Source organism: Actinia tenebrosa, unplaced genomic scaffold (assembly GCF_029948245.1).
Source record: "Actinia tenebrosa isolate PJP-AT-01 unplaced genomic scaffold, QUT_ActTen_1.0 PGA_scaffold12__29_contigs__length_12842862, whole genome shotgun sequence".
Taxonomy (NCBI): Eukaryota; Metazoa; Cnidaria; class Anthozoa; order Actiniaria; family Actiniidae; genus Actinia; species Actinia tenebrosa.
The window spans coordinates 11,063,265-11,078,990 of NW_028292572.1; the positions used below are offsets into that span (position 1 = coordinate 11,063,265).

General features: G+C 36.0%; 1 protein-coding gene across 1 annotated transcript; it reads right to left on the reverse strand.

Annotated features, from left to right (window-relative positions):
• Nucleotides 1-264: 264 nt before the first annotated feature.
• Nucleotides 265-11,492, reverse strand: LOC116304548 (nucleolar complex protein 3 homolog). The gene is made up of 19 exons (XM_089028020.1): nt 11,225-11,492; nt 9,777-9,949; nt 9,003-9,205; nt 8,477-8,595; nt 8,230-8,272; nt 7,630-7,723; nt 7,365-7,429; nt 6,537-6,662; nt 5,741-5,812; nt 5,366-5,422; nt 4,696-4,845; nt 4,287-4,367; nt 3,731-3,904; nt 2,362-2,425; nt 2,214-2,285; nt 1,963-2,033; nt 1,584-1,694; nt 1,000-1,220; nt 265-563 (listed from the first exon to the last, which is right to left on the reverse strand). Exons 1-19 carry the CDS (start codon nt 11,425-11,427, stop codon nt 332-334), a joined length of 2,331 nt encoding a protein of 776 aa, XP_088884146.1. The 5' UTR covers nt 11,428-11,492; the 3' UTR covers nt 265-331.
• Between the last annotated feature and the right edge of the window lie 4,234 nt (nt 11,493-15,726).

The window sequence follows — 15,726 nt, forward strand, 5'->3', positions numbered from 1 at the left end:
ACAAGTCCAGCTGGTCCTTATCTTGAATCCATAAAAGTTATAATGTGTAGTTCCAGAAAATGCCCCTAACAAGGAGGGAATTGTAAAAGTACCCCCCTTCCACCAGGAACTTCCAATTTTCTTCCAGAATTTCCACTTTCCTCCATGGGTGGAAATGGATATTTCCTGGAACTACACAATCTGGGATTGTTTTTATCAATAGGACAGCAGTGAATATTTAAGTAATCATAAATAAAAATATAATATACAACGCACTGAGCAATAAAAGTTGAATAGCTTTGTTTTATTAAAATATACAAACTTGTGAAGTATATTATCAAACATGATAAAGTTACCTCTTGTCTAGAGATGAAAATTTGAATTGAACTTGTTGTTCAGTCTTAACCACAAAGTCTGTAGTATTTTTAACAGCTACCTCAATACATGAATCTTTCCAGTTATCATCATTGAAAATCATTTTTGTCTTCTTGTTTGCATGTTTGGTTGCCATAGTGATGTCTGACATGTCTGGATTCAGTTTCATTTCTGAACAATCAAAGGCTTTGAATAGTTCCTCTGGTTGCCTAGAAAACATGAATTAAGAAATTAGATCTACTTAAAATACTTTAAACTGATACCGTAAATGACCCTGAAATTTTATGGTTATGGTTCAAAATTTTTCCTTCAATATAAACGACTGTGTCAATAAAAAGACTTAAAACTTTATCAATATCCTGGAACAACCTCTGGGCTGATTAAAGCTGTGGCATGGCTAACTCACAATTTGAATTAGAATCTAACTTAGAAGGTTTTATGTGGAGAAATCTGGAGAAAACCCTTGAATTAAAGAAGAGACCCAAGAGGTGAAAGACAAGTGCAATACAACTACACCACGCTTGGTTCCAATTCTACTTAACAACCAACTACAGTGTGTATGTTAACTGAAAAGCACTCAAGCATGAGAATACCCTAAGACTGGTTTTGCATTTTAGTTTTGTTCCAACTTATTTTTCAACTTACTTTCGTGTTAAAGTAGAACCAACCCCTTTGCTTGATGAACCCTGTACTACATGTCCCGCTAGCATTCTGACAGTAGGGTGGTAATGTCTGCTTGTTAAACTTGACAGCTCCCATGATGTAGTGCTGTCTGTGTTAGACAGCTCTGGGTCATCTAAGTCAGGTCTGAATGCACCTGTTCCCATTGTTTCACTGTCCAACAAGTTTTGACATCGAGGATGCAGCTGAAAAAGTATCAATCAATCAATCAATCGAATGATCAATCAACCAAACAATCAATCAATCAAATGATCAATCAATCAACTAATCTTTATTTTGCAACATATAATAATTATTCATAATGAAAATTAACACTAAAATCCGACGTTAATAATAATTATTGCACACAAAATTTAAACGGTTAAACAGAAAATTAGGCTATTAGATAAATGACTGTATAATTTTAGCAAGGGACTGGACTAGACAGTTATTTCACTTTTTTTAAATCACTCTGACTTTGTTTGGTCCTAAATTAAATAATTGGTCCAAGAAGTTGGGAAACATTATACAAAGTAAAGATATTATTACTAGGCTGTCTATTTATTTACCTGTAAGAATATCCTGACAAATGCTAAAAGAGCAAGTGTACTATTGGGCATCACATGTAAACTGGTTGTGGACAGACGCTTTGCAAAAGCAGAAACTCTTTGAATAGGTATCTGGAATTAAAAACATTAATATTAGAATAATCAAATATATTTAAAAATGAGTACAATCTTAAAGTTTGGGCTGCTATTAAATAATATGAAGGGCTACTGACAACTGGCCACATTTGGACTGATAAATGTGATCAATCAAGAGAACCAGCCTAAGAAGTGCTGGACTGTACCAAGTGCCAATTTTGGCCAGGCACTGACCATTGACCAGCTTTTATTTTTAGTTCTGGATATGAAATAATAGCTGTTCATTAGCTGGTAGACATTATACCTGTTTTGTTCTTTTCTTCATCATAACATCCAAACACTTTAGACCAGTTAAAACATCTGCATTATTCACACCTAAAGAATGCAAACAGTTTCATTTCAAAAAACTTTCATTTAAAAAACAACCATTTTAAAATTTCTTGGTGTATCCCTACCTTCAGTCAAAAAGAGACAACAAATCTCATGATAAAAAAGTTATTTATTTTCTTATTGGCTGAACAACTTGAAAGAGATCTGAAAGTGGTAAAAAAATACCTGCATCTAGCTGTACAAGAGTTGTATAAAGTGTACAGTAGAATCCTCTGGGATCAATATTCAGTGCTTCACCTGCAAACAAAAAAGTTAACAAGTGTTACAAGAATGTCAAAGGAATTAATAAGTTGATAATAAATTGATTACAAACCTTGTCCAGAGAGAATCTTGAAGGCTGTTAAAGCACAGTTTAGCTTGTCAGTAACAGAAAGCTCCTTTAATGTCACAAATATGAACATTCAGTTAATTCCACATTAATTGTTACCAGATCATTTAACACCATACTGACAACCTACCAACACCTTACTGACAACCCACCAACACCCTACTGACAACCCACCAACACCCTACTGACAACCCACCAACACCCTACTGATAACCCACCAACACCCTACTGATAACCCACCAACACCCTACTGACCACCCACCAACACCTTACTGACAACCAACCAACACCATACTGACAACCCACCAACACCCTACTGACAACCCACCAACACCCTACTGACCACCCACCAACACCCTACTGACCACCCACCAACACCTTACTGACAACCCACCAACACCCTACTGACAACCCACCAACACCCTACTGACAACCCACCAACACCCTACTGACAACCCACCAACACCCTACTGACAACCCACCAACACCCTACTGACAACCCACAAACACCCTACTGACCACCCACCAACACCTTACTGACAACCCACCAACACCCTACTGATAACCCACCAACACCCTACTGACAACCCACCAACACCCTACTGATAACCCACCAACACCCTACTGACAACCTACCAACACCCTACTGACAACCCACCAACACCCTACTGACCACCCACCAACACCCTACTGACAACCCACCAACACCCTACTGACCACCCACCAACACCCTACTGACCACCCACCAACACCTTACTGACAACCCACCAACACCCTACTGATAACCCACCAACACCTTACTGACAACCCACCAACACCCTACTGATAACCCACCAACACCCTACTGACAACCTACCAACACCCTACTGACAACCCACCAACTCCCTACTGACCACCCACCAACATCCTACTGACAACCCACCAACACTCTACTGACAACCACCAACACCCTACTGACCACCCACCAACACCTTACTGACAACCCACCTACACCCTACTGACAACCACCAACACTTTTAAACCCACTAGCAAACCCTGCCTAATAACTAATGATCTCAGCAAAAATTTCAAAATCACTTGTGATCGGATGCAGTGAATAACAAGCTTTACTTGATGCAGGGTGTAAACATTTCAGTCCTTCAATTTCTGGACTGTGGTCATAATCGCAAAACTTAGCTATTTAAATTTTTTGTCACTCACTAAATACAAAATTTCACCCGCATTTTGCGAGTTTGCGAGCATTAGTTTCGTGCCCTGATGTATTGACTGACAACCCTATCACAACACCAAACCTAACCATCAGATCCATCTGTTTACTTGTGATCAACTGTCACCCCCTACTATAACATCATACCTCTTTATTGATAAGTCCCTGTAATGCTGTCATTAGATCAGCAAAGAAATCCACATTAATGAGATGAGCATGCTTGGCCAGCCCTTCAAGAACAGGAGACAGTAGAGATGACTGCGCTCTGTTCTTCAGCACTCGGAAATATGTTGCGAACACAAGCTTGAGTATCTCAGTTTGCTAGAAGGAGAAAAATCGTCAAGTCTTTATGGGTTACCTGTTATTTTGATGGCACAGGTAGCCCATCAACATTATTATTTAGTGAAAGTGAAGTGAATATTGGGGAATATTTACCAAACCACAAGTTTTCAAGTAATGAAGTTAATATTTCCCATATTCACTTTGCCTGAGGTGAATAATTGTTTTAGCATAATTTTATACTTGAATATCAGAGAAAAGACAAAATTCAGGATAAAAAAACATTTACTTCCACTCTGGAAAACTTTGCGAGAAAACCTCATAATCACCGCTCAAGCAGTGATTATCATCTCAGATTCAATGATTGCTCAACCAATCACATTGTACAAAACTAAATACTCAATATATTTTAATCAATAGTTACCAGTTTTGCTCTTTTCTCCTGTCCTTCAACAGCTTGTGTAGCCTGGAGTTCTTTTTCCAGCTTTTTCATTTCTTTTTGCCTCTAAAAAACAATTACTAATACTAATTATAATTGTTAAATGCAATATTTTACACCAATACTAGACAGTTTTCTTAAGTCTGCGTGCACATTCAAATTCAAGGAACTTAACGGGTCACAATACCAGATCTGAGTATTATCATACATTACTATTAAATTTTTTTCTATAAGAATTCATAAAATCCATTAGTCTCCTCTTTAAACATAAAACTGTCTTCTCAATTTTTCCTGAATTTGCAGTTTTCAGTTTTGTTTTCATCAATGCAACCTTGAGAAAAAGGTCCATTAAACTAACAATTTTTTTTTTCTTAATAAAAACAATATGATTCACCTTTCTTTCCTTCTTGGACATCTTTGCCTTCATGATTTTATCCCTCTTATTTTTTCCTTTCATTTTGTCATTTTTGGTTTCTTCTTTGCTTTCTCTTAACGACAGTACATCCATGTCATTTATCTTTAGTGACAGAAACACCTTCAACACCTGGAACAGCCATATCAAGCATGATATTCATATATATTGAGAGAAATGTAATAATTGTTGATTGTTAATTACGATGGAAGTGTTTTCAACTTGCATGAATTATGCACTTTCAAAGATATTCCTCCCTCTACCTTCCCTATCACCCCCTCTTACCCTCACCCCCTTCCCCCTCCCCCTCCCCCCCACAAAAAACTGCACTGTTTTTTAAAGGTATTTCTCCCTCTACCTCCCCTATCATCCACTCTTATCCTCCCCCCCCCCCCCCCTTCCAAAACAAAAACTTTACTGATTTGAGACTCCCAAGTCAGATGTTTCACTAAACAATTGAACACTTAAGGACCCTTTTTGGAGTGGCCATGGTAGAGAATATGGTGAGCTCACATGAAAGGACACCTACATTATAATTATGTTCACATTTATCAATTTTATCTGCACCAATCTGAAACCCCCAAGATTGGCTATTTAAGGTTATTGGAGGACTAAATTGATAGTAATAATTCTCATTTATTTATTAGCTTACGCATGGCTTGACTTTATAGCTTCCAGTTTTCACATACTTGCTGATCACTTTAGTTACCTAAAGAATATATAGAATAAAGAACATCACCATAACCTAGTAAATAACTGGCAGGTTGTAGAAAAATTCAATACAGAGTTTTAGATTGACTTTTTTCCTCCCCGCAAATGGCAAACATGACGTTTTCATCGTTTTCCTGTATTTTACTTTACCTTTTACAAACCTTCTCACCAAGCGCAAATACTCTTTTGTTTTTGTGCTACTTGGACATTTTTGCAATTCTTTTTCAGTAATTTAAAAGAATTTTTTACTGGTCAACTGACGTTTCACGTTTGCCATGAACGTAAATCTAAAACTCTCTAATATCCTTAATTTTACCTCAAGAGATACTTCTCCAACTTTATCCTGCTTGAAAAGTTTGGAAAAGGTTTCACAACAGAGCTTAGAAATCTGAAATAAAAAAAACCACTGAATTTGAATAAAGTCATGGAATCTAGAAATCTTGGAAACATACTGGAATAATATCACAATTTTTTTTGCACATAAAGGAATAGTTGAAAAGTAACAGGGGGGTAAGAGTGTGGAGTTGTACTGGGTTTAAAATTATTTGATACTCCAAGCTGGACATTAGCGAAAAAGGTGACTGGCCCCTCGAAAGTGGTGTAACAATAATTTAAATGTACCTATGTACCTCATCTCCCTTGCTACTGGCTAGTCATTTTTAGGGTGACCCCACCCTTGTTACAGCATAAAACAAAATATATTGACGATTCTTAAAAGTCACGTGCATGCGGGCTTAGCCTCGCTCCTAAAATAGAAAACAAAAGTGGAAATTACACTTACAAAAACAAATATCACCTGGATTCGAGGTTAAGCCCGCATCACGTGACTTTTAAGAATCGTCAATAGCCATTCCTCTTTTTTGAATCCCCCCACCCAACCCCACCCCTCAATAATTCAAGACCAACACTATAAAAAGATTACATATATGTAGGCTTTGCACCATCACGTGATGGCAGCCATGACTGGATGTACAACAATAAAGTCTTTTTCCCCTGGGAAACTGAATTCTTTCTCATGCAAATCAGATTAGACCAGATTCCATAGTTCCTGCCTCCTGTCATGGCTGCCATCACATCATGGTGCAAAGACTGTACAACAAAACATGTAGTACCTGACCATCCATAGAGGAATCATTCATCCATGGTACTAATACCGTGATAAGGTTATTACGATAGTTAAAGTGTGGCAGGGTTAGGAGTAACTCACACATACACTGGATGGATAACTGCACCAAACCCTGGAATAAATAGTATCCAACGTGTTAATATTCAGGATAGCCAATAGAAATCATAACTGTAAAGAGATTTGTGATTTCAATAAAATGTTGGCAAAACTCATAGGAGCAGATGTAGCACTAGTTAGTGCATGGCCTTCCAAGCTAGAGGTCCACGGTTCAATCCCTAGGATCCTCTGCATCTGTTTCGAATTCTCTCTCGGTCCTGTGAAGCTTTAGCTTTAAATGCCCATAAAAAAGAGCACTGATAGTCTGAGAAGATAAAGTGTGCACCTTCAAGCACTCCACACATAAGCCCATGGCTCAGGAGAATTGGGCAACCACTCTCAGTGTTACTGAAGTAAAATAACTGAATTTACCTTTTTTAAATTGTAAATACATGCACACCAAGCATAGAAACGATTTATTGTGAGAGGTCTGAATATGCAAATGTATCACTCACTCACATGCTCACTCACTAAGATATTATTACTTTAGCCAAAAGTTGTCTGAGTGTTGATTAACACATTGTCAGCTAGTCATAAAGTACAGTCAGGGCTTAAAAAATGCAGGCCAGACATCGGACAATGTCCTGCCAGAACAGGGACTTGTCTGGTAAAATCTTTGCCTTTCTGGTCATTTTGACCAGTAACTTTTAGCCAGAAAGAGATCAGTCGTTATTTTGAGCCCTGACATTACACAGTAGAATAAGTACAATGACCATACCTCTGAGTGATTTTTGCTAAAATCTCCATTTGATCTTCGTTTCTTCGAGGATCCTACAGAAGATCCTACAGGAAACATAATATGACTTGTAATACACTCGACAAAATTATTACTTGATTCTGATTGGACAAGAAGAGTACAATTAAATCCCAAATTGCTCAATTTTGTTGAGTATTATAAACAAGAAATTGCAGGAACTTCTCGTACAATTGAGCATTGAGAAATTTAATAATAATATCATATTACAGGATATAAACTACACTACCTTGTGCCATCTTTTCTAGTATCTGTAGGTACTTCTGATAAGTGATCAACAACCCTTCCTCAAAGTCCCGTATCTTCCTGATATCTTTGGAAACCTACAGAAGCCATATAATATACCAAATATAATATAATATTATAATATGAAGTATAACTTTAAAACACTGAAGAGCATCCTATATCTTAATTTTCCCTTTTCAACAATTTACATACGTATCATTTGAGGATCTAGGAAGGGTTAGCGGGACATGCCCCCCCTCCCGAGAATCTGACAACTATTTTTTTAAAATATTTTTACATTTGTATTCAAGAAGGATGACATTAATCCTACATCAACCTAGGCCTCTAGATGTAGTTCATTAATCATAGACCTTTTTGCCTTGGGTGTAACATTTTCCCATTTCAGACCACCTGTCATTCCCTAGTGTATCATTTCTTTGTTTAACAGTCTCACATCAGAAAACACATGAATACAGATACAACTCGAACAAAGAATCTTATTCTCAAGAGAATAACATGTGGTTATGGGAAAACATTACGCCCATGCCAGAAAGATTTATTCTTTAAATATCAATTTGATTAATATTAAAATTGCCATACCTACCTTAGTTTCTTTCTCTTTTTCAGTTGGTAAGCGGACAGTATAACTAATATAAACAAATGAGAAGAGAGTTTTTTATAAGATACTCTTACTCTACCTAATAATTTGTATTGACTCAAAAGGTTGTCAGCCAACCTCTTCTCCCCACTCCCCCCACCCCCCTTTCTCTCTATATATTTTCTCTCTCATCATAAACATAATTTTACTACTTATATAGTTTTCTATTTCAAAAATCTCCATTACAACTTACCCTGGAACAATATCCTTGAAGACTTCAAGTAAGGACACTATAGCCAGTTTTTTGGTGGTAATCCTAATATCAACATCATTTTCTTCACAATAAGAACAAAGTTCTTTTAACTGTGGAACCTATTTTAACAACAATAAAAACACATAACAATATTAGGCAATAAAAAATTGGTTCATTTATTATTTGGGAGTGTTAGGATATTTTTGGACTAATGGAAAAGGTATACTGTAGGCTAGGTTCTATCAAAATAAATCATTCTAAGGCCCAATCCATATCTGGATATTTTTGAAAACAAATTTTTTATTCTGTTTTCGAAAAATTCTCTTCCACTGCATGAAGAGTTTTTTCAAATCATTTAAGCCAAACAGATCCATGTGGACTTAAGGCTAATCTGCAAAGAAAAGATTCTGTTTTCAAAAATATCCGCAGATACATATTGTCAGGGCCCAAAATACAAAGTACTTTATCTTTAAAATAAAATTCAAAAAAATTCAAAAAAAATTACACAAAAGTAAACAAATCATACATTTTCTTCTGGATTTTGGATGACAGCATTGGACAGTTCAGCAATCCTAACTTTACGTTGACTGAGCTTCTGTTGCCGTCTTGCATATAATTCAATTACACTTAATGGAGTACATTCCATAGGCATTGCTTCATTGTTCTTTCCTTCAGATTCTTTATTCTCTTTGTTTTCAGTGGCTTTGATCTCATTGTCATCCTGTGAAGCTGAAGAAATATACCAGTTTCTTTAACTCACTGCTATCTCAAACTCAAGCCTTTTTCCAATGGATTTGCCTTTTTTTTTCAGCTATATATAAAAATTGAATATTTCAAAATTCCCATTAACATGTTTTTGTTACCCTTTGTCCCAGTTTAAAATCAGTTGTCTCAAATTCTACAAAACAAACTTTTAAAAATACCAGAACTCAGCTGGAAACCCTTAAATTTAAATATTCTTTGTTTGAGTCTGTTTAACTTAACCAAAGTTCCAGTATTTATAACAGTAACTCAAACTATCTGAACTATCTTTTGTCTCCCTTGACAGTTTAAGATAAAAGGCTTCAATTTTATATATTCCCATCGCCTAGAAATATATGTACGATGGAACTATACATCATGGACCGTGGAGCTAGGGGCCTGAGAGGCTATAGCCCCCCTCATTTTTGTTATTACTAGCTTATTTTGTATTTGGTATAAAACTCAGTAATTGGAAGAGATTTCCGAAATATAACCGCCTCTCCTCCCCAATTCAAAACTCGCTCCACGGTCCCAGTACATTTCTATTTTTTTGATTTACCTGGTTTACTCCCTAGTCTTTGAATGACTCCTTTTTGACTTTTAATTGGCAAGAGAACATGTTGGTCAAGTGCATCTTCTTGAGATAAACGAGGTTGCTTTTCATAGTCTTCTTCATTTTCTTTATCTATTATTTTCTTTCTTTTTCTTTGTCTACCAACTTCTCCATTTTCTCTGAAAACATAAGCATTTATAAATATAAATATTAGAGAGCATTTATTTCATATAACAATATTACTACCACAGAATGTTTGATCCTTCTCTTCATAAATAAATAAATAAGTTTTTCTAATATGCCAAGGGGGGGGGGGGGGGGGGGGGGGTAATGAAAATATCTCCTCAAAAACCTTATTTTTATATAGGCCCCCTTAGGACTTAACTTAATTTTCAAAGCCCAACCCAAACAGCCCATGAAAATTTTCAAATTCAAATTCACCTTTTCGGTGCTGGCCATCACATGGAATAAATTGTGTTGGATCATGTTACGGTCACCAAGTAGTTTGGACATTGTTCTTGAATTTCCATACAAATGTACTGACTATAAATGAACTATTTACTTGGTTTGTTTAGTTAGTTCTCTAAATACAAGTAAAATATCATTTTTCTAACTTGATTGAAGCTTTTCTTATTGCTGTTAAGAGAGCTAACTAAAGAAATCCATCTAAATTTTCTCTTTAAACTCAGTGAATTTGTATGGGAATCCAAGAACGATGTCCGAACTTTTTGGTGACCGTAACACAATCCAACAAAGTGTTTACAACGAGACAGATATCGCTTAAAAAGTGAATTGAGAGCCTCCTTGTTTGCATGACAAATATTTAGAGCCCCCCCTTTCATGTCCCAAAAATTTTTGGTCCCCCCCAACATATCTCCATCTCCCCCCACCCCCCCCCCCCCCTCAGTATATTAAATGAACTTTCCCCAATTCACCGAATGTATGACTTTAGAATACCCCGCAAATTATAGGCATGCATAATATTTTGAATAACAATTACTTCTATATTTGATCAGGGTGGTAAGGGGGGGAGGAGGGAAAGATATAAATGGTCAAACACTTGCCACCCTGTAAACTCAGAACTCTAAGTTGCTTTGTTTATGCAACCTACCTTACTTCAGGGTTTTTGGTTTATGTAAATCAAAAAAATAATTAACACAGACAATTTACGAATCTAGTTTAAATCATAATAAATCATTCTGTGTTAGGAGTTATTTGATTATTTAATTAGAACACACACAGTCCTTTACAAATCTATTTTTAATCATAATAAGTCGTTCTAGGAAGGTAAAGATAAGCAATCTGCGAATGATTCGATGCAGTAGAAATTATTCAAGCTTGCTGTGTTCAAGAGTGATGTTTACATGATAAATTAACCCCTCAATCCTTTTAATACTGAAAAGTTAATGTTATTAATACAGAATAAATCCTTTATCATACGTCAGTATACTTACATATTTGAGTCAGTGGTTAGATGTGTTAGAAACTCTAAACTTCTGTCAGTATTTTGATAAAACTCGAAGTCTTCTTGTTCGACTTCGTCTTCTTCGTTAAAATCATCGATTTCTTCTATAAAATCAGTTTGTATCGCTTTCCTGTTATTCCGTGCAGACTTATTCTTGGTTTGTTTAGCTTTTCCCAATTTTTTTTTGACCATTTTCAAGGAATAATAGTCTCAAAATCAACTACAAAGTTTTTGACTCTTATAAAAGTAGTCCACGTGCGCACGGGTCAGCGGAAAAGAAATAATCGCTTGGGCTTTCTTTGGTAAGTTATACACAGGAAACCCAAGCTTGGCGATGAAAGATCGATTTTTTTTGTCCTCATTCACATAAGTTCTATCTGGCTCGCGTCTCCTAAATTCAGCGTTGGAAAAATTTTTGTATTATAATTTTTTTCTTCTTTATCTTACCTTTTTTCCCTTTAGTATGTCGAGTGTTCTTAATTAGTTTGGTTGCTTGTTTTGCTTCTTTTTTCTATTCTCTTCTGTTTTTCTTTTAATTTCTTTTCTTCTATATCTTTCTTGGCTTTTATTTTTATTTTCTTTCATTTGAGTTTCATTTTATTTTCTTTCATTACTCGAAACCATAGTTTCAAGTAATGAAACTTGAATTAATATAGAATGTGGGCCACAATATAATACGCATTCACTTAGAAATAAAATTCATGGCTAATGTTTTGTTCATTTGCGACATAAACGTACAGGTATGAAATGTAGCACAGTTAATTATCAAATTATGGTCATGCATCCTTAGCCTTTTTTTCTTCCTTTTTTTAAATACCACAATATTGTACTTAAATTTGTCATTCGGTTGTTGTTAATTCGGTATTTCCCTTTTGAGATAAAAAAATCAATTTAAAAAGGGGGGGGAAGAAAGAAACGCAGAATGCTAAAAAGACCATAAGACTATGGAGTTCTAGAGAAGTATTTATATTTTTTGAACCTCTGCTACGGGGTAAACTGGGAAAATGACTTCTAAACTTGAAGTGGATAATTTATGAGCGAAAGTAGTTTACAGTATCGCAGAAACAATCATTTGTAAAACGTGTTAAACTCCCCTGCTGAAACTCAAGAAAGTCAATATTATGAAAGTTGTTTGCTTAGCCGAAAAATATGCTCGGCTTAAGGAGGCTGTGGGTAGTTTTGATGTGGCACACCTAGCCGCATTGAAACGGCTACAACTTCGTCTTGAATAACTCGATCTGCAAGCGCTTTTCACACAATGTCAGGAAAGGATTTTAATCCTTAAAAAGGTTTCAAAAATGATAAATTAGTTTAAAGCGGCCTTTTCATTATGACGTAATAATGACATCATAGAAATTGTTTATCGCTTATTTTCTCGAAAACTAGACCTAAACTTTCAAAGCGACTTGCACCAGTCGATAGTATTCATCAAGGCACCCAACATACTGCAATATGAAAAAAATGTATGAGAGCGTTTTCCAAATATTACGCGATGAATATTTTCATGGACTTTTACTATTATTTCCAACGTGTCAACTTTATACCCTCAAAATCGGGACTTTAATTTAGTGGATTCAATACTGATTTTTAGTAACTAGAATATAGGTACGGATATAGACACTGTCCTTATCGAGTATGAATCAAATTGTGACTTTCTTTCTAACGTTATGGATTTTTTCATATGAAGCTAATTGACCCCATTTGTTGTCAAAAGCGATAGAAAATATCGATGAAAGCGGCATTCAAACTCGTCGAACGATTTTTTTCTAAATGAAGTCACTAAAAGATGTATCTTTTACAAATATTTACCTTTAATTTCATATGCATTGAAGGGTTTTAAGGCACACAAATAAAAATAAGTACGCTCACAACTAACAGCACGCGACAAGGAATAACACGGAAGTCAAGCGTGAATAATAAACAAGCATCCGTGAGCGAAAATAGTTGTGAGCGTACTTATTTTTATATGGCAAAGAGTGATAGCTTTGCTCCCAGTCAATTTTGAAAAGAAGTTTTCTGGCTTGCTTTGGTATCCCCCATAACAATTTTGCCTTAATGGATGGCATTTTAAGTAACGACCTTCAGTTGCAAACTAAGAAAATAAGACTGCAAAAACAACCAATGACGACAGGGTAGAAAAACGATAAGCCCACTACCTTTACGATTTTTTTAAAACTGCGTTTAATACTCCAAATTTTTTAGCGTTTCATTTGTGTCACTGCTACTCGAAACTTGTGACGAAATTTTGTCGAATTAGAGTAAATCTACTTCATATTAGTATTCACGAAAATGTCAGTTTTTCTGCTGATCAAAATATCACCTCTCCCAAAGTACACGGCTTTTTATCTCAAATACGCATTCAATAGATTTTGGTCGCATTTGATATTTTGCTATTTAGCTCCAAAAGAACGTGTTTACAAAATATTGAGCTTAAATACGTAAAGCTGTCCTTATGGCAAAAGGCCAAAAACCAAAAACCGTTTTTCTGCCCTGTCACCAAAGACAGAAAGTAAGACCAAAAATATTTTGAAAAACAGATAAAATGAAAATAAAGAGCAAGCTTGCATATTCAAGTTCAGCCTCGACTCATGTTTCTGTCATTACAAATTGAAAAGTGACAATTCTTGAAGAAACCTGTTCATATTCATAATCTATTGACATTAAGGAACGCAATGTCTAAACAATGACACCCGGATTTTACTACAGATAATTGACACCTAAAATGCTCCCTTCTCCCATCATGGCCTTCTTGAAAAAGTTGATAATAAAGTGTCTATAGTGATATTTTGTATAAAATTCACAAGGGATGTTTTTATCACAAAACTGTTCTGAGTTGAGATTTTATAAAAGTTGCAGATGGAGGTGGATAGCCGTTAGTAATAAAACTTGAACTGATATAGAATGTGGGGCACAATATAAGATGTATTCAATTAGCAATAAAACCTAATTTCATGGTTAATGTCATGCTCCGTTGCAGCACAAACTCAGTTAAATATATGAAATCAAGAAAGCATGCTCTTTTGATGAAATGTAGCTTTTCGCAAAGACGCCCTTTGTCTCCCTATTAGTTCAGGCGCTCTGAACCAACTCGAGCACAGACAGATCAACCAGGATCAAAAGCGCTGGACGGTTGCGTTTCCATTTGCTTCGCTCGTGACTCTGTGAGTCTAAAGGAGGTCGGCTAGGAGTGAGTTTAGCACAAATGCAGCGCAGTTAATTAGGAAGGAAGGAAGGAAGGAAGGAAGGAAGCTTCTTTATTTTGCCACGGTAAAAACATCAGTCGATTGCCTAAAAATATTTAAAAGTAAAGATTTACGATTAAAAAGCTAGTTACTGTTTTACATGTTTGCCGTGGAGCCCTTAGTTACAACTTTTCTTACGGTACAAACTATCAATTTCCGTTTTAAATTTTCGTACTGACTTGACCTCTTTTATATTTAACGGTAGGTCATTCCACAATTTTGCCCCACTATAGCTGAATGATCGTTTTAGATATTCAGTGTGTGGCTTAGGTATTGACAGTTTATGATCATGATTTCGAAGGTTGTATTTAGTATGGTAGTCGGAGAAAAGGTTTTGTAAGTAAACTGGTGTACGTCCCTGCATCGTCTTAAACATTAGTAGGGCTTTTTGTTTTTTACGACGAACTGCAAGTGTATCCCAGTTTAATTGGTCAAGGAGATGGCTAGATCTTATGTCATAGTTAGATCTTGTGATAACTCTAGCCGCTCGATTTTGACGCTTTTGTAGTTGAACACATAGTTTATCACTTAATCCATCCCAAACTGCACTACAATAGTCCAGTTTGGGTAGAATTAAGGCTTCGTAGATTTGGATGGCACTATCGGTCGAAATAAATGGGCGAACACGTTTTAGAGCCCCTATACTTGAAGAGATTTTCTTCGAAATGTTGTTAACATGTTCTGACCAATTAAGGTTTTTATCGATAGTGACACCCAAAGATTTGGTGTGATCAACTTGTTTAACGCTAGCTCCATTAATCGCAATATTAATAGTGGAATCGCATTGCGCTGTGAACTTTTGGCGGGACCCAATAATCATAAATTCCGTTTTCGCTACATTCAAGCTTAGCTTATTTGCTAACAACCACTGATGTATATTAGTGAGTTCAGTGTTGATGCTTGGTTCCAAGTCTCCTACATTTTTACCATGAACGCTGATGCTGGTATCATCAGCAAACATTCTTGTTATGGCTTGCGCCAAACAATTTGGTAAGTCATTAATATACAGGAGAAATAAAAGTGGGCCTAAATTACTGCCTTGTGGTACACCGCAGCTCACAGTACAAGGCTCAGACAGACTTCCGTTAACACTGCACAGCTGAGACCTCGTCAGTAAATAAGAACGGAACCACTTGAGTGAGCCTTCATCTACACCATAATTCGATAGTTTGGACAAAAGAATTTCATGATCTATGGTGTCGAAGGCTTTTTGGAGGTCTATGAAGATTACTCCGTTAAGTAGTCCCTT

Bases quoted from the DNA above. Each gene is read 5' to 3' on its own strand.
- LOC116304548 (XM_089028020.1), bottom strand. From the start codon at position 11,427: ATGGTCAAAAAAAAATTGGGAAAAGCTAAACAAACCAAGAATAAGTCT. The intron at 4,846-5,365 runs GTAAGCTAATAA...TGGCTGTTCCAG, and splicing joins GCTATAAAGTCAAGCCATGC to GTGTTGAAGGTGTTTCTGTC. The intron at 1,695-1,962 runs GTATAATGTCTA...TTTTAATTCCAG, and splicing joins TGAAGAAAAGAACAAAACAG to ATACCTATTCAAAGAGTTTC.